The sequence below is a fragment of the Oncorhynchus mykiss genome, chromosome 9, assembly GCF_057628025.1.
Source record: "Oncorhynchus mykiss isolate SJ-2025 chromosome 9, ASM5762802v1, whole genome shotgun sequence".
In the NCBI taxonomy this organism is placed as follows: Eukaryota; Metazoa; Chordata; class Actinopteri; order Salmoniformes; family Salmonidae; genus Oncorhynchus; species Oncorhynchus mykiss.
Window position 1 is genome coordinate 177501 of NC_143030.1, and position 26762 is coordinate 204262.

The following is a 26762-nucleotide window of genomic DNA, read 5'->3' on the forward strand; positions in this document are numbered from 1 at the left end:
GACACTTGGGTGAGCGAAACAGTAACAGAGACACAGACAGACACTTGGGTGAGCCAAACAGTAACAGAGACACAGACAGACACTTGGGTGAGCCAAACAGTAACAGAGACACACACACAGACACTTGGGTGAGCCAAACAGTAACAGAGACACAGACAGACACTTGGGTGAGACAAACAGTAACAGAGACACACACACAGACACTTGGGTGAGCCAAACAGTAACAGAGACACAGACAGACACTTGGGTGAGCCAAACGGTAACAGAGACACAGACAGACACTTGGGTGAGCCAAACGGTAACAGAGACACACACAGAGACACTTGGGTGAGCTAAACGGTAACAGAGACACAGACAGACACTTGGGTGAGCCAAACAGTAACAGAGACACAGACAGACACTTGGGTGAGCCAAACGGTAACAGAGACACAGACAGACACTTGGGTGAGCCAAACGGTAACAGAGACACAGACAGACACTTGGGTGAGCCAAACAGTAACAGAGACACACACAGAGACACTTGGGTGAGCCAAACGGTAACAGAGACACAGACAGACACTTGGGTGAGCCAAACAGTAACAGAGACACACACACAGACACTTGGGTGAGCCAAACGGTAACAGAGACACAGACAGACACTTGGGTGAGCCAAACGGTAACAGAGAGACACACAGACACTTGGGTGAGCCAAACAGTAACAGAGACACAGACAGACACTTGGGTGAGCCAAACAGTAACAGAGACACACACAGACACTTGGGTGAGCCAAACAGTAACAGAGACACACACAGACACTTGGGTGAGCCAAACAGTAACAGAGACACACACAGACACTTGGGTGAGCCAAACAGTAACAGAGACACACACACAGACACTTGGGTGAGCCAAACAATAACAGAGAGACACACACACAGACACTTGGGTGAGCCAAACAGTAACAGAGACACACACACAAACACTTGGGTGAGCCGAACAGTAACAGAGACACACACACAAACACTTGGGTGAGCCGAACAGTAACAGACACACAGGTTAATTGAACCGCTGCTGCTAACACAGTCTATAATGACGTTACATTAGGGTTATATAGGGTTAAAATGGACCATAGTGGGGTTAGAATGAACCCTGGTGAAACACCGGGAACAGGACGACCTGGTAGGAAGAGGACAGCTGATTGGCAACGGCACACAAAGACAGGCTACTAATGTCACACAACTCTGCAACAGCTTGGGATGTAAACAGGGCTTTATAAAACACAGTAACAGAACAGACCAACTGTCATGTTTACTAGAGGGATAAACAGGGCTTTATAAAACACAGTAACAGACCAACTGTCATGTTTACTAGAGGGATAAACAGGGCTTTATAAAACACAGTGACAGACCAACTGTCATGTTTACTAGAGGGATAAACAGGGCTTTATAAAACACAGTGACAGACCAACTGTCATGTTTACTAGAGGGATAAACAGGGCTTTATAAAACACAGTAACAGACCAACTGTCATGTTTACTAGAGGGATAAACAGGGCTTTATAAAACACAGTAACAGACCAACTGTCATGTTTACTAGAGGGATAAACAGGGCTTTATAAAACACAGTAACAGACCAACTGTCATGTTTACTAGAGGGATAAACAGGGCTTTATAAAACACAGTAACAGACCAACTGTCATGTTTACTAGAGGGATAAACAGGGCTTTATAAAACACAGTAACAGAACAGACCAACTGTCATGTTTACTAGAGGGATAAACAGGGCTTTATAAAACACAGTGACAGACCAACTGTCATGTTTACTAGAGGGATAAACAGGGCTTTATAAAACACAGTGACAGACCAACTGTCATGTTTACTAGAGGGATAAACAGGCTTTATGAAACACAGTAACAGAACAGACCAACTGTCATGTTTACTAGAGGGATAAACAGGGCTTTATAAAACACAGTGACAGAACAGACCAACTGTCATGTTTACTAGAGGGATAAACAGGGCTTTATAAAACACAGTGACAGACCAACTGTCATGTTTACTAGAGGGATAAACAGGGCTTTATAAAACACAGTAACAGACCAACTGTCATGTTTACTAGAGGGATAAACAGGGCTTTATAAAACACAGTAACAGACCAACTGTCATGTTTACTAGAGGGATAAACAGGGCTTTATAAAACACAGTGAGAGACCAACTGTCATGTTTACTAGAGGGATAAACAGGGCTTTATAAAACACAGTAACAGACCAACTGTCATGTTTACTAGAGGGATAAACAGGGCTTTATAAAACACAGTAACAGACCAACTGTCATGTTTACTAGAGGGATAAACAGGGCTTTATAAAACACAGTAACAGAACAGACCAACTGTCATGTTTACTAGAGGGATAAACAGGGCTTTATAAAACACAGTAACAGACCAACTGTCATGTTTACTAGAGGGATAAACAGGGCTTTATAAAACACAGTAACAGACCAACTGTCATGTTTACTAGAGGGATAAACAGGGCTTTATAAAACACAGTGACAGACCAACTGTCATGTTTACTAGAGGGATAAACAGGGCTTTATAAAACACAGTAACAGAACAACTGTCATGTTTACTAGAGGGATAAACAGGGCTTTATGAAACACAGTAACAGACCAACTGTCATGTTTACTAGAGGGATAAACAGGGCTTTATAAAACACAGTGACAGACCAACTGTCATGTTTACTAGAGGGATAAACAGGGCTTTATAAAACACAGTAACAGACCAACTGTCATGTTTACTAGAGGGATAAACAGGGCTTTATAAAACACAGTGACAGACCAGACCAACTGTCATGTTTACTAGAGGGATAAACAGGGCTTTATAAAACACAGTAACAGACCAACTGTCATGTTTACTAGAGGGATAAACAGGGCTTTATAAAACACAGTAACAGACCAACTGTCATGTTTACTAGAGGGATAAACAGGGCTTTATAAAACACAGTGACAGACCAACTGTCATGTTTACTAGAGGGATAAACAGGGCTTTATAAAACACAGTAACAGACCAACTGTCATGTTTACTAGAGGGATAAACAGGGCTTTATAAAACACAGTGACAGACCAACTGTCATGTTTACTAGAGGGATAAACAGGGCTTTATAAAACACAGTGACAGACCAACTGTCATGTTTACTAGAGGGATAAACAGGGCTTTATAAAACACAGTGACAGACCAACTGTCATGTTTACTAGAGGGATAAACAGGGCTTTATAAAACACAGTGACAGACCAACTGTCATGTTTACTAGAGGGATAAACAGGGCTTTATAAAACACAGTGACAGACCAACTGTCATGTTTACTAGATGGATAAACAGGGCTTTATAAAACACAGTGACAGAACAGACCAACTGTCATGTTTACTAGAGGGATAAACAGGGCTTTATAAAACACAGTAACAGACCAACTGTCATGTTTACTAGAGGGATAAACAGGGCTTTATAAAACACAGTGACAGACCAACTGTCATGTTTACTAGAGGGATAAACAGGGCTTTATAAAACACAGTAACAGACCAACTGTCATGTTTACTAGAGGGATAAACAGGGCTTTATAAAACACAGTAACAGACCAACTGTCATGTTTACTAGAGGGATAAACAGGGCTTTATAAAACACAGTGACAGACCAACTGTCATGTTTACTAGAGGGATAAACAGGGCTTTATAAAACACAGTAACAGACCAACTGACATGTTTACTAGAGGGATAAACAGGGCTTTATAAAACACAGTGACAGACCAACTGTCATGTTTACTAGAGGGATAAACAGGGCTTTATAAAACACAGTGACAGACCAACTGTCATGTTTACTAGAGGGATAAACAGGGCTTTATAAAACACAGTAACAGACCAACTGTCATGTTTACTAGAGGGATAAACAGGGCTTTATAAAACACAGTAACAGACCAACTGTCATGTTTACTAGAGGGATAAACAGGGCTTTATAAAACACAGTGACAGACCAACTGTCATGTTTACTAGAGGGATAAACAGGGCTTTATAAAACACAGTGACAGACCAACTGCCATGTTTACTAGAGGGATAAACAGGGCTTTATAAAACACAGTAACAGACCAACTGTCATGTTTACTAGAGGGATAAACAGGGCTTTATAAAACACAGTGACAGACCAACTGTCATGTTTACTAGAGGGATAAACAGGGCTTTATAAAACACAGTAACAGACCAACTGTCATGTTTACTAGATGGATAAACAGGGTTTTATAAAACACAGTAACAGACCAACTGTCATGTTTACTAGAGGGATAAACAGGGCTTTATAAAACACAGTAACAGACCAACTGTCATGTTTACTAGAGGGATAAACAGGGCTTTATAAAACACAGTAACAGACCAACTGTCATGTTTACTAGAGGGATAAACAGGGCTTTATAAAACACAGTAACAGACCAACTGTCATGTTTACTAGAGGGATAAACAGGGCTTTATAAAACACAGTGACAGAACAGACCAACTGTCATGTTTACTAGAGGGATAAACAGGGCTTTATAAAACACAGTAACAGACCAACTGTCATGTTTACTAGAGGGATAAACAGGGCTTTATAAAACACAGTAACAGACCAACTGTCATGTTTACTAGAGGGATAAACAGGGCTTTATAAAACACAGTAACAGACCAACTGTCATGTTTACTAGAGGGATAAACAGGGCTTTATAAAACACAGTGACAGAACAGACCAACTGTCATGTTTACTAGAGGGATAAACAGGGCTTTATAAAACACAGTAACAGACCAACTGTCATGTTTACTAGAGGGATAAACAGGGCTTTATAAAACACAGTAACAGACCAACTGTCATGTTTACTAGAGGGATAAACAGGGCTTTATAAAACACAGTAACAGACCAACTGTCATGTTTACTAGAGGGATAAACAGGGCTTTATAAAACACAGTAACAGACCAACTGTCATGTTTACTAGAGGGATAAACAGGGCTTTATAAAACACAGTAACAGACCAACTGTCATGTTTACTAGAGGGATAAACAGGGCTTTATAAAACACAGTGACAGACCAACTGTCATGTTTACTAGAGGGATAAACAGGGCTTTATAAAACACAGTGACAGACCAACTGTCATGTTTACTAGAGGGATAAACAGGGCTTTATAAAACACAGTGACAGACCAACTGTCATGTTTACTAGAGGGATAAACAGGGCTTTATAAAACACAGTAACAGACCAACTGTCATGTTTACTAGAGGGATAAACAGGGCTTTATAAAACACAGTGACAGACCAACTGTCATGTTTACTAGAGGGATAAACAGGGCTTTATAAAACACAGTGACAGACCAACTGTCATGTTTACTAGAGGGATAAACAGGGCTTTATAAAACACAGTGACAGACCAACTGTCATGTTTACTAGAGGGATAAACAGGGCTTTATAAAACACAGTGACAGACCAACTGTCATGTTTACTAGAGGGATAAACAGGGCTTTATAAAACACAGTAACAGACCAACTGTCATGTTTACTAGAGGGATAAACAGGGCTTTATAAAACACAGTAACAGACCAACTGTCATGTTTACTAGAGGGATAAACAGGGCTTTATAAAACACAGTGACAGAACAGACCAACTGTCATGTTTACTAGAGGGATAAACAGGGCTTTATAAAACACAGTGACAGAACAGACCAACTGTCATGTTTACTAGAGGGATAAACAGGGCTTTATAAAACACAGTAACAGACCAACTGTCATGTTTACTAGAGGGATAAACAGGGCTTTATAAAACACAGTAACAGACCAACTGTCATGTTTACTAGAGGGATAAACAGGGCTTTATAAAACACAGTGACAGACCAACTGTCATGTTTACTAGAGGGATAAACAGGGCTTTATAAAACACAGTAACACACCAACTGTCATGTTTACTAGAGGGATAAACAGGGCTTTATAAAACACAGTGACAGACCAACTGTCATGTTTACTAGAGGGATAAACAGGGCTTTATAAAACACAGTGACAGACCAACTGTCATGTTTACTAGAGGGATAAACAGGGCTTTATAAAACACAGTGACAGACCAACTGTCATGTTTACTAGAGGGATAAACAGGGCTTTATAAAACACAGTGACAGACCAACTGACATGTTTACTAGAGGGATAAACAGGGCTTTATAAAACACAGTGACAGACCAACTGTCATGTTTACTAGAGGGATAAACAGGGCTTTATAAAACACAGTAACAGACCAACTGACATGTTTACTAGAGGGATAAACAGGGCTTTATAAAACACAGTAACAGACCAACTGTCATGTTTACTAGAGGGATAAACAGGGCTTTATAAAACACAGTGACAGACCAACTGTCATGTTTACTAGAGGGATAAACAGGGTTTTATAAAACACAGTAACAGACCAACTGTCATGTTTACTAGAGGGATAAACAGGGCTTTATAAAACACAGTGACAGACCAACTGTCATGTTTACTAGAGGGATAAACAGGGCTTTATAAAACACAGTAACAGACCAACTGTCATGTTTACTAGAGGGATAAACAGGGCTTTATAAAACACAGTGACAGACCAACTGTCATGTTTACTAGAGGGATAAACAGGGCTTTATAAAACACAGTGACAGACCAACTGTCATGTTTACTAGAGGGATAAACAGGGCTTTATAAAACACAGTAACAGAACAGACCAACTGTCATGTTTACTAGAGGGATAAACAGGGCTTTATAAAACACAGTAACAGACCAACTGTCATGTTTACTAGAGGGATAAACAGGGCTTTATAAAACACAGTGACAGACCAACTGTCATGTTTACTAGAGGGATAAACAGGGCTTTATAAAACACAGTAACAGAACAGACCAACTGTCATGTTTACTAGAGGGATAAACAGGGCTTTATAAAACACAGTGACAGAACAGACCAACTGTCATGTTTACTAGAGGGATAAACAGGGCTTTATAAAACACAGTAACAGACCAACTGTCATGTTTACTAGAGGGATAAACAGGGCTTTATAAAACACAGTGACAGACCAACTGTCATGTTTACTAGAGGGATAAACAGGGCTTTATAAAACACAGTAACAGACCAACTGTCATGTTTACTAGAGGGATAAACAGGGCTTTATAAAACACAGTGACAGACCAACTGTCATGTTTACTAGAGGGATAAACAGGGCTTTATAAAACACAGTAACAGACCAACTGTCATGTTTACTAGAGGGATAAACAGGGCTTTATAAAACACAGTGACAGACCAACTGTCATGTTTACTAGAGGGATAAACAGGGCTTTATAAAACACAGTAACAGACCAACTGTCATGTTTACTAGAGGGATAAACAGGGCTTTATAAAACACAGTGACAGACCAACTGTCATGTTTACTAGAGGGATAAACAGGGCTTTATAAAACACAGTAACAGACCAACTGTCATGTTTACTAGAGGGATAAACAGGGCTTTATAAAACACAGTGACAGACCAACTGTCATGTTTACTAGAGGGATAAACAGGGCTTTATAAAACACAGTAACAGACCAACTGTCATGTTTACTAGAGGGATAAACAGGGCTTTATAAAACACAGTGACAGAACAGACCAACTGTCATGTTTACTAGAGGGATAAACAGGGCTTTATAAAACACAGTGACAGACCAACTGTCATGTTTACTAGAGGGATAAACAGGGCTTTATAAAACACAGTAACAGACCAACTGTCATGTTTACTAGAGGGATAAACAGGGCTTTATAAAACACAGTGACAGAACAGACCAACTGTCATGTTTACTAGAGGGATAAACAGGGCTTTATGAAACACAGTAACAGACCAACTGTCATGTTTACTAGAGGGATAAACAGGGCTTTATAAAACACAGTGACAGACCAACTGTCATGTTTACTAGAGGGATAAACAGGGCTTTATAAAACACAGTAACAGACCAACTGTCATGTTTACTAGAGGGATAAACAGGGCTTTATAAAACACAGTGACAGAACAGACCAACTGTCATGTTTACTAGAGGGATAAACAGGGCTTTATAAAACACAGTAACAGACCAACTGTCATGTTTACTAGAGGGATAAACAGGGCTTTATAAAACACAGTGACAGACCAACTGTCATGTTTACTAGAGGGATAAACAGGGCTTTATAAAACACAGTAACAGACCAACTGTCATGTTTACTAGAGGGATAAACAGGGCTTTATAAAACACAGTGACAGACCAACTGTCATGTTTACTAGAGGGATAAACAGGGCTTTATAAAACACAGTAACAGACCAACTGTCATGTTTACTAGAGGGATAAACAGGGCTTTATAAAACACAGTGACAGACCAACTGTCATGTTTACTAGAGGGATAAACAGGGCTTTATAAAACACAGTAACAGACCAACTGTCATGTTTACTAGAGGGATAAACAGGGCTTTATGAAACACAGTAACAGACCAACTGTCATGTTTACTAGAGGGATAAACAGGGCTTTATAAAACACAGTAACAGAACAGACCAACTGTCATGTTTACTAGAGGGATAAACAGGGCTTTATAAAACACAGTGACAGACCAACTGTCATGTTTACTAGAGGGATAAACAGGGCTTTATAAAACACAGTGACAGACCAACTGTCATGTTTACTAGAGGGATAAACAGGGCTTTATAAAACACAGTAACAGACCAACTGTCATGTTTACTAGAGGGATAAACAGGGCTTTATAAAACACAATGACAGAACAGACCAACTGTCATGTTTACTAGAGGGATAAACAGGGCTTTATAAAACACAGTAACAGACCAACTGTCATGTTTACTAGAGGGATAAACAGGGCTTTATAAAACACAGTAACAGACCAACTGTCATGTTTACTAGAGGGATAAACAGGGCTTTATAAAACACAGTGACAGACCAACTGTCATGTTTACTAGAGGGATAAACAGGGCTTTATAAAACACAGTGACAGAACAACTGTCATGTTTACTAGAGGGATAAACAGGGCTTTATAAAACACAGTGACAGACCAACTGTCATGTTTACTAGAGGGATAAACAGGGCTTTATAAAACACAGTAACAGACCAACTGTCATGTTTACTAGAGGGATAAACAGGGCTTTATAAAACACAGTGACAGACCAACTGTCATGTTTACTAGAGGGATAAACAGGGCTTTATAAAACACAGTAACAGACCAACTGTCATGTTTACTAGAGGGATAAACAGGGCTTTATAAAACACAGTGACAGACCAACTGTCATGTTTACTAGAGGGATAAACAGGGCTTTATAAAACACAGTGACAGAACAGACCAACTGTCATGTTTACTAGAGGGATAAACAGGGCTTTATAAAACACAGTGACAGACCAACTGTCATGTTTACTAGAGGGATAAACAGGGCTTTATAAAACACAGTGACAGACCAACTGTCATGTTTACTAGAGGGATAAACAGGGCTTTATAAAACACAGTGACAGACCAACTGTCATGTTTACTAGAGGGATAAACAGGGCTTTATAAAACACAGTGACAGACCAACTGTCATGTTTACTAGAGGGATAAACAGGGCTTTATAAAACACAGTGACAGACCAACTGTCATGTTTACTAGAGGGATAAACAGGGCTTTATAAAACACAGTGACAGACCAACTGTCATGTTTACTAGAGGGATAAACAGGGCTTTATAAAACACAGTAACAGACCAACTGTCATGTTTACTAGATGGATAAACAGGGCTTTATAAAACACAGTGACAGACCAACTGTCATGTTTACTAGAGGGATAAACAGGGCTTTATAAAACACAGTGACAGACCAACTGTCATGTTTACTAGAGGGATAAACAGGGCTTTATAAAACACAGTAACAGACCAACTGTCATGTTTACTAGAGGGATAAACAGGGCTTTATAAAACACAGTGACAGACCAACTGTCATGTTTACTAGAGGGATAAACAGGGCTTTATAAAACACAGTGACAGAACAGACCAACTGTCATGTTTACTAGAGGGATAAACAGGGCTTTATAAAACACAGTGACAGACCAACTGTCATGTTTACTAGAGGGATAAACAGGGCTTTATAAAACACAGTGACAGAACAGACCAACTGTCATGTTTACTAGAGGGATAAACAGGGCTTTATAAAACACAGTGACAGACCAACTGTCATGTTTACTAGAGGGATAAACAGGGCTTTATAAAACACAGTAACAGACCAACTGTCATGTTTACTAGAGGGATAAACAGGGCTTTATAAAACACAGTGACAGACCAACTGTCATGTTTACTAGAGGGATAAACAGGGCTTTATAAAACACAGTAACAGACCAACTGTCATGTTTACTAGAGGGATAAACAGGGCTTTATAAAACACAGTGACAGACCAACTGTCATGTTTACTAGTGGGATAAACAGGGCTTTATAAAACACAGTGACAGACCAACTGTTATGTTTACTAGAGGGATAAACAGGGCTTTATAAAACACAGTAACAGACCAACTGTCATGTTTACTAGAGGGATAAACAGGGCTTTATAAAACACAGTAACAGACCAACTGTCATGTTTACTAGAGGGATAAACAGGGCTTTATAAAACACAGTGACAGAACAGACCAACTGTCATGTTTACTAGAGGGATAAACAGGGCTTTATAAAACACAGTGACAGAACAACTGTCATGTTTACTAGAGGGATAAACAGGGCTTTATGAAACACAGTAACAGACCAACTGTCATGTTTACTAGAGGGATAAACAGGGCTTTATAAAACACAGTAACAGACCAACTGTCATGTTTACTAGAGGGATAAACAGGGCTTTATAAAACACAGTAACAGACCAACTGTCATGTTTACTAGAGGGATAAACAGGGCTTTATAAAACACAGTAACAGAACAGACCAACTGTCATGTTTACTAGAGGGATAAACAGGGTTTTATAAAACACAGTGACAGACCAACTGTCATGTTTACTAGAGGGATAAACAGGGCTTTATAAAACACAGTAACAGACCAACTGTCATGTTTACTAGAGGGATAAACAGGGCTTTATAAAACACAGTGACAGACCAACTGTCATGTTTACTAGAGGGATAAACAGGGCTTTATAAAACACAGTAACAGACCAACTGTCATGTTTACTAGAGGGATAAACAGGGCTTTATAAAACACAGTGACAGACCAACTGTCATGTTTACTAGAGGGATAAACAGGGCTTTATAAAACACAGTAACAGACCAACTGTCATGTTTACTAGAGGGATAAACAGGGCTTTATAAAACACAGTAACAGACCAACTGTCATGTTTACTAGAGGGATAAACAGGGCTTTATAAAACACAGTAACAGACCAACTGTCATGTTTACTAGAGGGATAAACAGGGCTTTATAAAACACAGTAACAGACCAACTGTCATGTTTACTAGAGGGATAAACAGGGCTTTATAAAACACAGTAACAGACCAACTGTCATGTTTACTAGAGGGATAAACAGGGCTTTATAAAACACAGTGACAGACCAACTGTCATGTTTACTAGAGGGATAAACAGGGCTTTATAAAACACAGTAACAGAACAGACCAACTGTCATGTTTACTAGAGGGATAAACAGGGCTTTATAAAACACAGTGACAGACCAACTGTCATGTTTACTAGAGGGATAAACAGGGCTTTATAAAACACAGTGACAGACCAACTGTCATGTTTACTAGAGGGATAAACAGGGCTTTATAAAACACAGTGACAGACCAACTGTTATGTTTACTAGAGGGATAAACAGGGCTTTATAAAACACAGTGACAGACCAACTGTCATGTTTACTAGAGGGATAAACAGGGCTTTATAAAACACAGTGACAGACCAACTGTCATGTTTACTAGAGGGATAAACAGGGCTTTATAAAACACAGTAACAGACCAACTGTCATGTTTACTAGAGGGATAAACAGGGCTTTATAAAACACAGTGACAGACCAACTGTCATGTTTACTAGAGGGATAAACAGGGCTTTATAAAACACAGTGACAGACCAACTGTCATGTTTACTAGAGGGATAAACAGGGCTTTATAAAACACAGTGACAGACCAACTGTTATGTTTACTAGAGGGATAAACAGGGCTTTATAAAACACAGTGACAGACCAACTGTCATGTTTACTAGAGGGATAAACAGGGCTTTATAAAACACAGTGACAGACCAACTGTCATGTTTACTAGAGGGATAAACAGGGCTTTATAAAACACAGTAACAGACCAACTGTCATGTTTACTAGAGGGATAAACAGGGCTTTATAAAACACAGTGACAGACCAACTGTCATGTTTACTAGAGGGATAAACAGGGCTTTATAAAACACAGTAACAGACCAACTGTCATGTTTACTAGAGGGATAAACAGAGCTTTATAAAACACAGTGACAGAACAGACCAACTGTCATGTTTACTAGAGGGATAAACAGGGCTTTATAAAACACAGTGACAGACCAACTGTCATGTTTACTAGAGGGATAAACAGGGCTTTATAAAACACAGTGACAGAACAACTGTCATGTTTACTAGAGGGATAAACAGGGCTTTATAAAACACAGTGACAGACCAACTGTCATGTTTACTAGAGGGATAAACAGGGCTTTATAAAACACAGTAACAGACCAACTGTCATGTTTACTAGAGGGATAAACAGGGCTTTATAAAACACAGTGACAGACCAACTGTCATGTTTACTAGAGGGATAAACAGGGCTTTATAAAACACAGTAACAGAACAGACCAACTGTCATGTTTACTAGAGGGATAAACAGGGCTTTATAAAACACAGTGACAGACCAACTGTCATGTTTACTAGAGGGATAAACAGGGCTTTATAAAACACAGTGACAGACCAACTGTCATGTTTACTAGAGGGATAAACAGGGCTTTATAAAACACAGTAACAGACCAACTGTCATGTTTACTAGAGGGATAAACAGGGCTTTATAAAACACAGTAACAGACCAACTGTCATGTTTACTAGAGGGATAAACAGGGCTTTATAAAACACAGTGACAGACCAACTGTCATGTTTACTAGATGGATAAACAGGGCTTTATAAAACACAGTAACAGACCAACTGTCATGTTTACTAGAGGGATAAACAGGGCTTTATGAAACACAGTAACAGACCAACTGTCATGTTTACTAGAGGGATAAACAGGGCTTTATAAAACACAGTGACAGACCAACTGTCATGTTTACTAGAGGGATAAACAGGGCTTTATAAAACACAGTGACAGACCAACTGACATGTTTACTAGAGGGATAAACAGGGCTTTATAAAACACAGTGACAGACCAACTGTCATGTTTACTAGAGGGATAAACAGGGCTTTATAAAACACAGTAACAGACCAACTGTCATGTTTACTAGAGGGATAAACAGGGCTTTATAAAACACAGTAACAGACCAACTGTCATGTTTACTAGAGGGATAAACAGGGCTTTATAAAACACAGTAACAGACCAACTGTCATGTTTACTAGAGGGATAAACAGGGCTTTATAAAACACAGTGACAGACCAACTGTCATGTTTACTAGAGGGATAAACAGGGCTTTATAAAACACAGTGACAGAACAGACCAACTGTCATGTTTACTAGAGGGATAAACAGGGCTTTATAAAACACAGTGACAGACCAACTGTCATGTTTACTAGAGGGATAAACAGGGCTTTATAAAACACAGTGACAGACCAACTGTCATGTTTACTAGAGGGATAAACAGGGCTTTATAAAACACAGTAACAGACCAACTGTCATGTTTACTAGAGGGATAAACAGGGCTTTATAAAACACAGTGACAGACCAACTGTCATGTTTACTAGAGGGATAAACAGGGCTTTATAAAACACAGTGACAGACCAACTGTCATGTTTACTAGAGGGATAAACAGGGCTTTATAAAACACAGTGACAGACCAACTGTCATGTTTACTAGAGGGATAAACAGGGCTTTATAAAACACAGTGACAGACCAACTGTCATGTTTACTAGAGGGATAAACAGGGCTTTATAAAGCACAATGACAGAACAGACCAACTGTCATGACGGGGTGGAAGAATGAATAGGAAGAATCAGAGACTTCTACTCCAAACAGAGCTCTGTTTACCTGAGAATCTTTCTGATTGAGTTGTCTGATCCTCTGAACCTCTGCCTGCAACTCCACGGTCCTCTCTCTCTCCTTCTCCCGCTCTCCTTCCCTCTGCTTCTCCCTCGTTTTCTCCCTCTCTCCTTCTCTCTGCTTCTCCCTTTCTCTCTCCCTCTCCCAGTGTTGCTGGGCGGTCTGTAGGTCAGTCTGTAGTCGGTTGGTCTGGAGCGTCTTTTCAGAACACTGGGATCTCAGACGCTGTAACTCTACGTTACAGTCAGACAGCGCTGCACGGAGCTCCTACAGGAGAGAGAGAGAGAGAGACAGAGAGAGAGAGAGAGACAGAGAGAGAGACAGAGAGAGAGACAGGGAGAGACAGAGGGAGAGACAGAGAGAGAGACAGAGAGAGAGAGAGAGGGGATGGGGAGAGAGAGAGAGAGAGAGAGAGAGAGAGAGAGAGAGAGACAGAGAGAGAGAGAGACAGAGAGAGAGACAGAGAGAGAGACAGAGAGATAGAGAGAGAGACAGAGAGAGAGAGAGAGGGGATGGGGAGAGAGAGAGAGAGAGAGAGAGAGAGAGAGAGAGAGATAGAGAGAGAGACGGAGAGAGATAGAGAGAGAGACAGAGGGAGCGAGAGAGAGAGAGAGGGGGGATGGGGAGAGAGACAAAGTGAGAAAGGAAAAAATAGCTATGTTAGACAGCAACCAGTGGTGGACCTCTGTGTTCTCATAGGGCCCTGCCAGCAACCAGTGGTAGACCTCTGTGTCCTCATAGGTCCCTGCCAGTAACCAGTGGTGGACCTCTGTGTTCTCATAGGGCCCTGCCAGTTACCAGTGGTGGACCTCTGTGTTCTCATAGGGCCCTGCCAGTAACCAGTGGTGGACCTCTGTGTTCTCATAGTCAGGGCCCTGCCATCAACCAGTGGTGGACCTCTGTGTTCTCATAGGGCCCTGCCAGTAACCAGTGGTGTACCTCTGTGTTCTCATAGGGCCCTGCCAGTAACCAGTGGTGGACCTCTGTGTTCTCATAGGGCCCTGCCAGTAACCAGTGGTGGACCTCTGTGTCCTCATAGGGCCCTGCCAGTAACCAGTGGTGGACCTCTGTGTCCTCATAGTCAGGGCCCTGCCAGTAACCAGTGGTGGACCTCTGTGTCCTCATAGGGCCCTGCCAGTAACCAGTGGTGGACCTCTGTGTCCTCATAGTCAGGGACCTGTCAGTAACCAGTGGTGGACCTCTGTGTCCTCATAGTCAGGTCCCTGCCAGTAACCAGTGGTGGACCTCTGTGTCCTCATAGTCAGGGACCTGTCAGTAACCAGTGGTGGACCTCTGTGTCCTCATAGTCAGGTCCCTGCCAGTAACCAGTGGTGGACCTCTGTGTTCTCATAGTCAGGGCCCTGTCAGTAACCAGTGGTGGACCTCTGTGTCCTCATAGTCAGGGCCCTGTCAGTAACCAGTGGTGGACCTCTGTGTTCTCATAGGGCCCTGCCAGCAACCAGTGGTGGACCTCTGTGTCCTCATAGTCAGGTCCCTGCCAGTAACCAGTGGTGGACCTCTGTGTTCTCATAGGGCCCTGCCAGTAACCAGTGGTGGACCTCTGTGTTCTCATAGGGCCCTGCCAGTAACCAGTGGTGGACCTCTGTGTTCTCATAGTCAGGTCCCTGCCAGTAACCAGTGGTGGACCTCTGTGTTCTCATAGGGCCCTGCCAGTAACCAGTGGTGGACCTCTGTGTCCTCATAGTCAGGGCCCTGCCAGTAACCAGTGGTGGACCTCTGTGTTCTCATAGGGCCCTGCCAGTAACCAGTGGTGGACCTCTGTGTTCTCATAGGGCCCTGCCAGTAACCAGTGGTAGACCTCTGTGTTCTCATAGGGCCCTGCCAGTAACCAGTGGTGGACCTCTGTGTCCTCATAGTCAGGGCCCTGCCAGTAACCAGTGGTGGACCTCTGTGTTCTCATAGGGCCCTGCCAGTAACCAGTGGTGGACCTCTGTGTTCTCATAGGGCCCTGCCAGTAACCAGTGGTGGACCTCTGTGTTCTCATAGGGCCCTGCCAGTAACCAGTGGTGGACCTCTGTGTTCTCATAGGGCCCTGCCAGTAACCAGTGGTGGACCTCTGTGTTCTCATAGGGCCCTGCCAGCAACCAGTGGTGGACCTCTGTGTCCTCATAGTCAGGTCCCTGCCAGTAACCAGTGGTGGACCTCTGTGTTCTCATAGGGCCCTGCCAGTAACCAGTGGTGGACCTCTGTGTTCTCATAGGGCCCTGCCAGTAACCAGTGGTGGACCTCTGTGTTCTCATAGTCAGGGCCCTGCCAGCAACCAGTGGTGGACCTCTGTGTTCTCATAGGGCCCTGCCAGTAACCAGTGGTGGACCTCTGTGTTCTCATAGGGCCCTGCCAGCAACCAGTGGTAGAACTCTGTGTCCTCATAGTCAGGGCCCTGCCAGTAACCAGTGGTGGACCTCTGTGTCCTCATAGTCAGGGCCCTGCCAGTAACCAGTGGTGGACCTCTGTGTTCTCATAGGGCCCTGCCAGTAACCAGTGGTGGACCTCTGTGTTCTCATAGGGCCCTGCCAGTAACCAGTGGTGGACCTCTGTGTTCTCATAGTCAGGGCCCTGCCAGCAACCAGTGGTGGACCTCTGTGTTCTCATAGGGCCCTGCCAGTAACCAGTGGTGGACCTCTGTGTTCTCATAGGGCCCTGCCAGCAACCAGTGGTAGAACTCTGTGTCCTCATAGTCAGGGCCCTGCCAGTAACCAGTGGTGGACCTCTGTGTCCTCATAGTCAGGGCCCTGCCAGCAACCAGTGGTGGACTTCTGTGTTCTCATAGGGCCCTGCCAGTAACCAGTGGTTACTCTAACCACTAGGTCACCCTACCGCCTCTACACTCTAACCACTAGGCTACCCTACCGCTTTTACACTCTAACCACTAGGGTACCTGCCGCCTCTACACTCTAACAACTAGGCCACCCTGCCGCCTCTACACTCTAACCACTAGGCCACCCTACAGCCTCTACACTCTAACCACTAGGCTACCTGCCGCCCCTACACTCTAACCACTAGGCTACCATACCGCCTCTACACTCTAACCACTAGGCCACCCTGCCGCCTCTACACTCTAACCACTAGGCCACCCTACCGCCTCTAAACTCTAACCACTAGGCTACCCTACCGCCTCTACACTCTAACCACTAGGCTACCATACCGCCTCTACACTCTAACCACTAGGCCACCCTACCGCCTCTACACTCTAACCACTAGGCTACCCTACCGCCTCTACACACTAACCACTAGGCTACCCTACCGCCTCTACACTCTAACCACTAGGCTACCCTACCGCTTTTACACTCTAACCACTAGGGTACCTGCCGCCTCTACACTCTAACAACTAGGCCACCCTGCCGCCTCTACACTCTAACCACTAGGCCACCCTACAGCCTCTACACTCTAACCACTAGGCTACCTGCCGCCCCTACACTCTAACCACTAGGCTACCATACCGCCTCTACACTCTAACCACTAGGCCACCCTACAGCCTCTACACTCTAACCACTAGGCTACCTGCCGCCCCTACACTCTAACCACTAGGCTACCATACCGCCTCTACACTCTAACCACTAGGCCACCCTGCCGCCTCTACACTCTAACCACTAGGCCACCCTACCGCCTCTACACTCTAACCAGTAGGCTACCCTACCGCCTCTACACTCTAACCACTAGGCTACCATACCGCCTCTACACTCTAACCACTAGGCCACCCTACCGCCTCTACACTCTAACCACTAGGCTACCCTACCGCCTCTACACACTAACCACTACGCCACCAAGCAGCCCCTACACTCTAACCTCTAGGCCACCCAACAGCCCCTACACTCTAACCACTAGGCCACCATACCGCCTCTACACTCTAACCACTAGGCCACCATACCGCCTCTACACTCTAACCACTAGGCCACCCTACCGCCTCTACACTCTAACCACTAGGCCACCCTACCGCCTCTACACACTAACCACTACGCCACCAAGCAGCCCCTACACTCTAACCTCTAGGCCACCCAACAGCCCCTACACTCTAACCACTAGGCCACTCTACCGCCTCTACACTCTAACCACTAGGCCACCATACCGCCTCTACACTCTAACCACTAGGCCACCATACCGCCTCTACACTCTAACCACTAGGCCACCCTACCGCCTCTACACTCTAACCACTAGGCCACCCTACCGCCTCTACACACTAACCACTACGCCACCAAGCAGCCCCTACACTCTAACCTCTAGGCCACCCAACAGCCCCTACACTCTAACCACTAGGCCACTCTACCGCCTCTACACTCTAACCACTAGGTCACCCTACCGCCTCTACACTCTAACCACTAGGCCACCCTACCGCTTCTACACTCTAACCACTAGGCCACCCTACAGCCTCTACACTCTAACCACTAGGCCACCCTACCGCTTCTACACTCTAACCACTAGGCCACCCTACAGCCTCTACACTCTAACCACTAGGCCACCCTACCGCTTCTACACTCTAACCACTACACTCTAACCACTAGGCTGCCCTACCGCTTCTACACTCTAACCACTAGGCTACCTGCCGCCTCTACACTCTAACCGCTAGGCCACCCTACAGCCTTTACACTCTAACCACTAGGCCACCCTACCGCCTCTACACACTAACCACTACGCCACCAAGCAGCCCCTACACTCTAACCACTAGGCCACCCAACAGCCCCTACACTCTAACCACTAGGCCACCCTACCGCCTCTACACTCTAACCACTAGGCTACCCTACAACCTCTACACTCTAACCACTAGGCTACCTGCCGCCCCTACACTCTAACCACTAGGCTACCTGCCGCCTCTACACTCTAACCACTAGGCTACCTGCCTCCTCTACACTCTAACCACTAGGCTACCCTACCGCTTCTACACTCTAACCACTAGGCTACCCTACCGCTTCTACACTCTAACCACTAGGCTACCTGCCGCCTCTACACTCTAACCGCTAGGCCACCCTACAGCTTTTACACTCAAACCACTAGGCAACCCTACAGCCCCTACACTCTAACCACTAGGCTACCCTACCACCTCTACACTCTAACCACTAGGCTACCTGCCGCCCCTACACTCTAACCACTTGGCCACCCTACCGCCTCTACACTCTAACCACTAGGCCACCCTACAGCCTCTACACTCTAACCACTAGGCCACCAAGCAGCCCCTACACTCTAACCACTAGGCCACCAAGCAGCCCCTACACTCTAACCACTAGGCCACCCTACCGCCCCTACTCTCTAACCTCTAGGCCACCCTACCGCCTCTACACACTAACCACTACGCCACCAAGCAGCCCCTACACTCTAACCACTAGGCCACCCTACCGCCCCTACACTCTAACCACTAGGCCACCCTACCGCCTCTACACTCTAACCACTAGGCCACCAAGCAGCCCCTACACTCTAACCACAACACTCTAACCACTACACTCTAACCACTAGGCCACCCTACCGCCTCTACACTCTAACCACTAGGCCACCCTACCGCCTCTACACTCTAACCACTAGGCCACCCTACCGCCTCTACACTCTAACCACTAGGCCACCCTACCGCCTCTACACTCTAACCACTACACTACCCTACCGCCTCTACACTCTAACCACTAGGCTACCCTACCGCCTCTACACTCTAACCACTAGGCCACCCTACCGCCTCTACACTCTAACCACTAGGCCAACCTACCGCCTCTACACTCTAACCACAAGGCCACCCCACCGCCTCTACACTCTAACCACTACACTCTAACCACCAGGCCACCCTACCGCCTCTACACTCTAACCACTAGGCCACCAAGCAGCCTCTACACTCTAACCACTAGGCCACCAAGCAGCCCCTACACTCTAACCACTAGGCCACCCTACAGCCTCTACACTCTAACCACTAGGTCACTCTACCGCCTCTACACTCTAACAACAAGGCCACCCCACCGCCTCTACACTCTAACTACTAGGCCACCAAGCAGCCTCTACATTCTAACCACTAGGCCACCAAGCAGCCCCTACACTCTAACCACTAGGCCACCAAGCAGCCCCTACACTCTAACCACTAGGCCACCAAGCAGCCCCTACACTCTAACCACTAGGCCACCAAGCAGCCTCTACATTCTAACCACTAGGCCACCAAGCAGCCTCTACATTCTAACCACTAGGCCACCAAGCAACCCCTACACTCTAACCACTAGGCCACCAAGCAGCCCCTACACTCTAACCACTACACTCTAACCACTAGGCCACCAAGCAGCCCCTACACTCTAACCACTAGGCCACCAAGCAGCCCCTACACTCTAACCACTACACTCTAACCACAAGGCCACCAAGCAGCCCTTACACTCTAACCACTACACTCTAACCACTAGGCCACCAAGCAGCCCCTACACTCTAACCACTAGGCCACCAACCAGCCCCTACACTCTAACCACTAGGCCACCAAGCAGCCCCTACACTCTAACCACTACACTCTAACCACTAGGCCACCAACCAGCCCCTACACTCTAACCACTAGGCCACCAAGCTCTGTGTTCTCATAGTCAGGGCCCTGCCAGCAACCAGTGGTGGACCTCTGTGTTCTCATAGGGCCCTGCCAGTAACCAGTGGTGGACCTCTGTGTTCTCATAGGTCCCTGCCAGCAACCAGTGGTAGACCTCTGTGTCCTCATAGTCAGGGCCCTGCAAGTAACCAGTGGTGGACCTCTGTGTCCTCATAGTCAGGGCCCTGCCAGCAACCAGTGGTGGACCTCTGTGTTCTCATAGGGCCCTGCCAGTAACCAGTGGTTACTCTAACCACTAGGTCACCCTACCGCCTCTACACTCTAACCACTAGGCTAAGCAGCCACTACACTCTAACCACTACACTCTAACCACTAGGCCACCAAGCAGCCCCTACACTCTAACCACTAGGCCACCAAACAGCCTCTACACTCTAACCACTAGGCCACCAAGCAGCCCCTACACTCTAACCACTAGGCCACCAAGCAGCCCCTACACTCTAACCACTATGCCACCCTACCGCCTCTACACTCTAACCACTAGGCCACCAAGCAGCCCCTCCACTCTAACCACTAGGCCACCAAGCAGCCCCTACACTCTAACCACTAGGCCACCAAGCAGCCCCTACACTCTAACCACTAGGCCACCAAGCAGCCCCTACACTCTAACCACTAGGCCACCCTACAGCCCCTACACTCTAACCACTAGGCCACCAAGCAGCCCCTACACTCTAACCACTAGGCCACCAAGCAGCCCCTACACTCTAACCACTAGGCCACCAAGCAGCCCCTACACTCTAACCACTAGGCCACCAAGCAGCCCCTACACTCTAACCACTAGGCCACCAAGCAGCCCCTACACTCTAACCACTAGGCCACCCTACCGCCTCTACACTCTAACCACTAGGCCACCAAGCAGCCCCTACACTCTAACCACTAGGCCACCAAGCAGCCCCTACACTCTAACCACTAGGCCACCAAGCAGCCCCTACACTCTAACCACTAGGCCACCAAGCAGCCCCTACACTCTAACCACTACACTCTAACCACTAGGCCACCAAGCAGCCCCTACACTCTAACCACTAGGCCACCCTACCGCCTCTACACTCTAACCACTAGGCCACCAAGCAGCCCCTACACTCTAACCACTAGGCCACCCTACCGCCTCTACACTCTAACCACTAGGCCACCAAGCAGCCCCTACACTCTAACCACTAGGCCACCAAGCAGCCCCTACACTCTAACCACTACACTCTAACCACTAGGCCACCAAGCAGCCCCTACACTCTAACCACTAGGCCACCAAGCAGCCCCTACACTCTAACCACTAGGCCACCAAGCAGCCCCTACACTCTAACCACTAGGCCACCAAGCAGCCCCTACACTCTAACCACTAGGCCACCAAGCAGCCCCTACACTCTAACCACTACACTCTAACCACTAGGCCACCAAACAGCCCCTACACTCTAACCACTACACTCTAACCACTAGGCCACCAAACAGCCTCTACACTCTAACCACTAGGCCACCAAGCAGCCTCTACACTCTAACCACTAGGCCACCAAGCAGCCCCTACACTCTAACCACTAGGCCACCAAACAGCCCCTACACTCTAACCACTACACTCTAACCACTAGGCCACCAAGCAGCCCCTACACTCTAACCACTAGGCCACCAAGCAGCCCCTACACTCTAACCACTACACTCTAACCACTAGGCCACCAAGCAGCCCCTACACTCTAACCACTAGGCCACCAAGCAGCCCCTACACTCTAACCACTAGGCCACCAAGCAGCCCCTACACTCTAACCACTAGGCCACCAAGCAGCCCCTACACTCTAACCACTAGGCCACCAAGCAGCCCCTACACTCTAACCACTACACTCTAACCACTAGGCCACCAAACAGCCCCTACACTCTAACCACTACACTCTAACCACTAGGCCACCAAACAGCCTCTACACTCTAACCACTAGGCCACCAAGCAGCCTCTACACTCTAACCACTAGGCCACCAAGCAGCCCCTACACTCTAACCACTAGGCCACCAAACAGCCCCTACACTCTAACCACTACACTCTAACCACTAGGCCACCAAGCAGCCCCTACACTCTAACCACTAGGCCACCAAGCAGCCCCTATTCTAAATGTCAGAAGAAAGAATACATACAGTCTGTGACGGTTGACACCTTCACTGCAGAACTGTCCAAAGAGCGAAGACAGTACTACTCACCTCTAAGTGACTCTTCTGTTCTGACATCAGTCGCTGGTTGGACTGAACCTCCTGGACCAGCCTTTCTGACTGCTTCTGCTGATCCAGGACCTGTTGATAACATAACAACACTGAACCTCCTGGACCAGCCTTTCTGACTGTTTCTGCTGATCCAGGACCTGTTGATGGTCCAGGGTGGTCTGGTATGTAGTCAGGGTTAGGAGGGTTACCTCTGTAGTAGTCTGGTCTGGTATGTAGTCAGGGTTAGGAGGGTTACCTCTGTAGTAGTCTGGTCCAGGGTGGTCTGGTATGTTGTCAGGGTTAGGAGGGTTACCTCTGTAGTAGTCTGGTCCAGGGTGGTCTGGTATGTAGTCAGGGTTAGGAGGGTTACCTCTGTAGTAGTCTGGTCCAGGGTGGTCTGGTATGTAGTCAGGGTTAGGAGGGTTACCTCTGTAGTAGTCTGGTCCAGGGTGGTCTGGTATGTAGTCAGGGTTAGGAGGGTTACCTCTGTAGTAGTCTGGTCCAGGGTGGTCTGATATGTTGTCAGGGTTAGGAGGGTTACCTCTGTAGTAGTCTGGTCCAGGGTGGTCTGGTATGTGGTCAGGGTTAGGAGGGTTACCTCTGTAGTAGTCTGGTCCAGGGTGGTCTGGTATGTAGTCAGGGTTAGGAGGGTTACCTCTGTAGTAGTCTGGTCCAGGGTGGTCTGGTATGTAGTCAGGGTTAGGAGGGTTACCTCTGTAGTAGTCTGGTCCAGGGTGGTCTGGTATGTGGTCAGGGTTAGGAGGGTTACCTCTGTAGTAGTCTGGACTGGTATGTAGTCAGGGTTAGGAGGGTTACCTCTGTAGTAGTCTGGTCTGGTATGTAGTCAGGGTTAGGAGGGTTACCTCTGTAGTAGTCTGGTCTGGTATGTAGTCAGGGTTAGGAGGGTTACCTCTGTAGTAGTCTGGACTGGTATGTAGTCAGGGTTAGGAGGGTTACCTCTGTAGTAGTCTGGTCTGGTATGTAGTCAGGGTTAGGAGGGTTACCTCTGTAGTAGTCTGGTCTGGTATGTGGTCAGGGTTAGGAGGGTTACCTCTGTAGTAGTCTGGACTGGTATGTAGTCAGGGTTAGGAGGGTTACCTCTGTAGTAGTCTGGTCTGGTATGTAGTCAGGGTTAGGAGGGTTACCTCTGTAGTAGTCTGGTCTGGTATGTAGTCAGGGTTAGGAGGGTTACCTCTGTAGTAGTCTGGTCTGGTATGTGGTCAGGGTTAGGAGGGTTACCTCTGTAGTAGTCTGGACTGGTATGTAGTCAGGGTTAGGAGGGTTACCTCTGTAGTAGTCTGGTCTGGTATGTAGTCAGGGTTAGGAGGGTTACCTCTGTAGTAGTCTGGTCTGGTATGTAGTCAGGGTTAGGAGGGTTACCTCTGTAGTAGTCTGGTCCAGGGTGGTCTGATATGTTGTCAGGGTTAGGAGGGTTACCTCTGTAGTAGTCTGGTCCAGGGTGGTCTGGTATGTAGTCAGGGTTAGGAGGGTTACCTCTGTAGTAGTCTGGTCCAGGGTGGTCTGATATGTTGTCAGGGTTAGGAGGGTTACCTCTGTAGTAGTCTGGTCCAGGGTGGTCTGATATGTTGTCAGGGTTAGGAGGGTTACCTCTGTAGTAGTCTGGTCCAGGGTGGTCTGATATGTTGTCAGGGTTGTCCCCAGCATGTTCATGACAGTAGAGGGGCTGTGCTTTCTTCCCTCTCCAACAGGCTCTTCTTCACATGGGAGAGAAAGGACATCGTTTTATACCGCAAAGAGCCAAATAGCAGAAACCGAATTAGAATCTCAGTGTGATTTCAATAGAAACGTTTATTCAACAACGTGATGATATGAGGCAAGTGAGGGTTATGGTCCGTTCTGTGAGGGTTATGGTCCGTTCTGTGAGGGTTATGGTCAGTACAGTGAGGGTTATGGTCAGTACTGTGAGGGTGATGGTCAGTACAGTGAGGGTGATGGTCCGTTCTGTGAGGGTTATGGTCAGTACAGTGAGGGTTATGGTCAGTACAGTGAGGGTTATGGTCAGTACAGTGAGGGTTATGGTCAGTACAGTGAGGGTTATGGTCAGTACAGTGAGGGTTATGGTCCGTTCTGTGAGGGTTATGGTCAGTACAGTGAGGGTGATGGTCAGTACAGTGAGGGTTATGGTCAGTACAGTGAGGGTGATGGTCAGTACAGTGAGGGTTATGGTCAGTACAGTGAGGGTTATGGTCAGTACAGTGAGGGTTATGGTCAGTACAGTGAGGGTTATGGTCAGTACAGTGAGGGTTATGGTCAGTACAGTGAGGGTGATGGTCCGTTCTGTGAGGGTGATGGTCCGTTCTGTGAGGGTTATGGTCAGTACAGTGAGGGTGATGGTCCGTTCTGTGAGGGTTATGGTCAGTACAGTGAGGGTGATGGTCCGTTCTGTGAGGGTTATGGTCAGTACAGTGAGGGTTATGGTCAGTACAGTGAGGGTGATGGTCAGTACAGTGAGGGTTATGGTCAGTACAGTGAGGGTTATGGTCAGTTCAGTGAGGGTTATGGTCAGTACAGTGAGGGTTATGGTCAGTACAGTGAGGGTTATGGTCAGTTCAGTGAGGGTTATGGTCAGTACAGTGAGGGTTATGGTCAGTACAGTGAGGGTGATGGTCAGTTCTGTGAGGGTTATGGTCAGTACAGTGAGGGTTATGGTCAGTACAGTGAGGGTTATGGTCAGTACAGTGAGGGTTATGGTCCGTTCTGTGAGGGTTATGGTCAGTACAGTGAGGGTGATGGTCAGTTCAGTGAGGGTGATGGTCAGTACAGTGAGGGTTATGGTCAGTACAGTGAGGGTTATGGTCAGTACAGTGAGGGTTATGGTCAGTACAGTGAGGGTGATGGTCCGTTCTGTGAGGGTTATGGTCAGTACAGTGAGGGTTATGGTCAGTACAGTGAGGGTTATGGTCAGTACAGTGAGGGTTATGGTCAGTACAGTGAGGGTTATGGTCAGTACAGTGAGGGTTATGGTCAGTACAGTGAGGGTTATGGTCAGTACAGTGAGGGTTATGGTCAGTACAGTGAGGGTTATGGTCAGTACAGTGAGGGTTATGGTCAGTACAGTGAGGGTTATGGTCAGTACAGTGAGGGTTATGGTCAGTTCAGTGAGGGTTATGGTCAGTACAGTGAGGGTTATGGTCAGTTCAGTGAGGGTGATGGTCCGTTCTGTGAGGGTTATGGTCAGTACAGTGAGGGTGATGGTCCGTTCTGTGAGGGCTATGGTCAGTACAGTGAGGGTTATGGTCAGTTCAGTGAGGGTTATGGTCAGTACAGTGAGGGTTATGGTCAGTACAGTGAGGGTTATGGTCAGTACAGTGAGGGTTATGGTCAGTACAGTGAGGGTGATGGTCCGTTCTGTGAGGGTTATGGTCAGTACAGTGAGGGTGATGGTCCGTTCTGTGAGGGTTATGGTCAGTACAGTGAGGGTTATGGTCAGTACAGTGAGGGTTATGGTCAGTACAGTGAGGGTTATGGTCAGTACAGTGAGGGTTATGGTCAGTACAGTGAGGGTTATGGTCAGTACAGTGAGGGTTATGGTCAGTTCAGTGAGGGTTATGGTCAGTACAGTGAGGGTGATGGTCCGTTCTGTGAGGGTTATGGTCAGTACAGTGAGGGTTATGGTCAGTACAGTGAGGGTTATGGTCAGTACAGTGAGGGTTATGGTCAGTACAGTGAGGGTTATGGTCAGTACAGTGAGGGTTATGGTCAGTACAGTGAGGGTGATGGTCCGTTCTGTGAGGGTGATGGTCCGTTCTGTGAGGGTGATGGTCCGTTCTGTGAGGTTGATGGTCCGTTCTGTGAGGGTTATGGTCAGTACAGTGAGGGTGATGGTCCGTTCTGTGAGGGTGATGGTCC

At 46.2% G+C, this 26762-nt stretch overlaps 1 protein-coding gene across 1 annotated transcript in view; it reads right to left on the reverse strand.

Moving 5' to 3' along the window:
• The window catches only part of LOC110531315 (coiled-coil domain-containing protein 171), an 86392-nt gene that overhangs the window by 49053 nt on the left and 10577 nt on the right, over window positions 1-26762 (reverse strand). Inside the window, exons 12-14 of the mRNA XM_090185699.1 lie at window positions 24501-24607; window positions 22893-22982; window positions 14141-14419 (exon numbers count right to left, since the gene is read on the reverse strand). Of these exons, the coding sequence (XP_090041825.1) occupies window positions 14141-14419; window positions 22893-22982; window positions 24501-24607 (476 nt within the window). The remainder of the gene's footprint in view (window positions 1-14140; window positions 14420-22892; window positions 22983-24500; window positions 24608-26762) is intronic.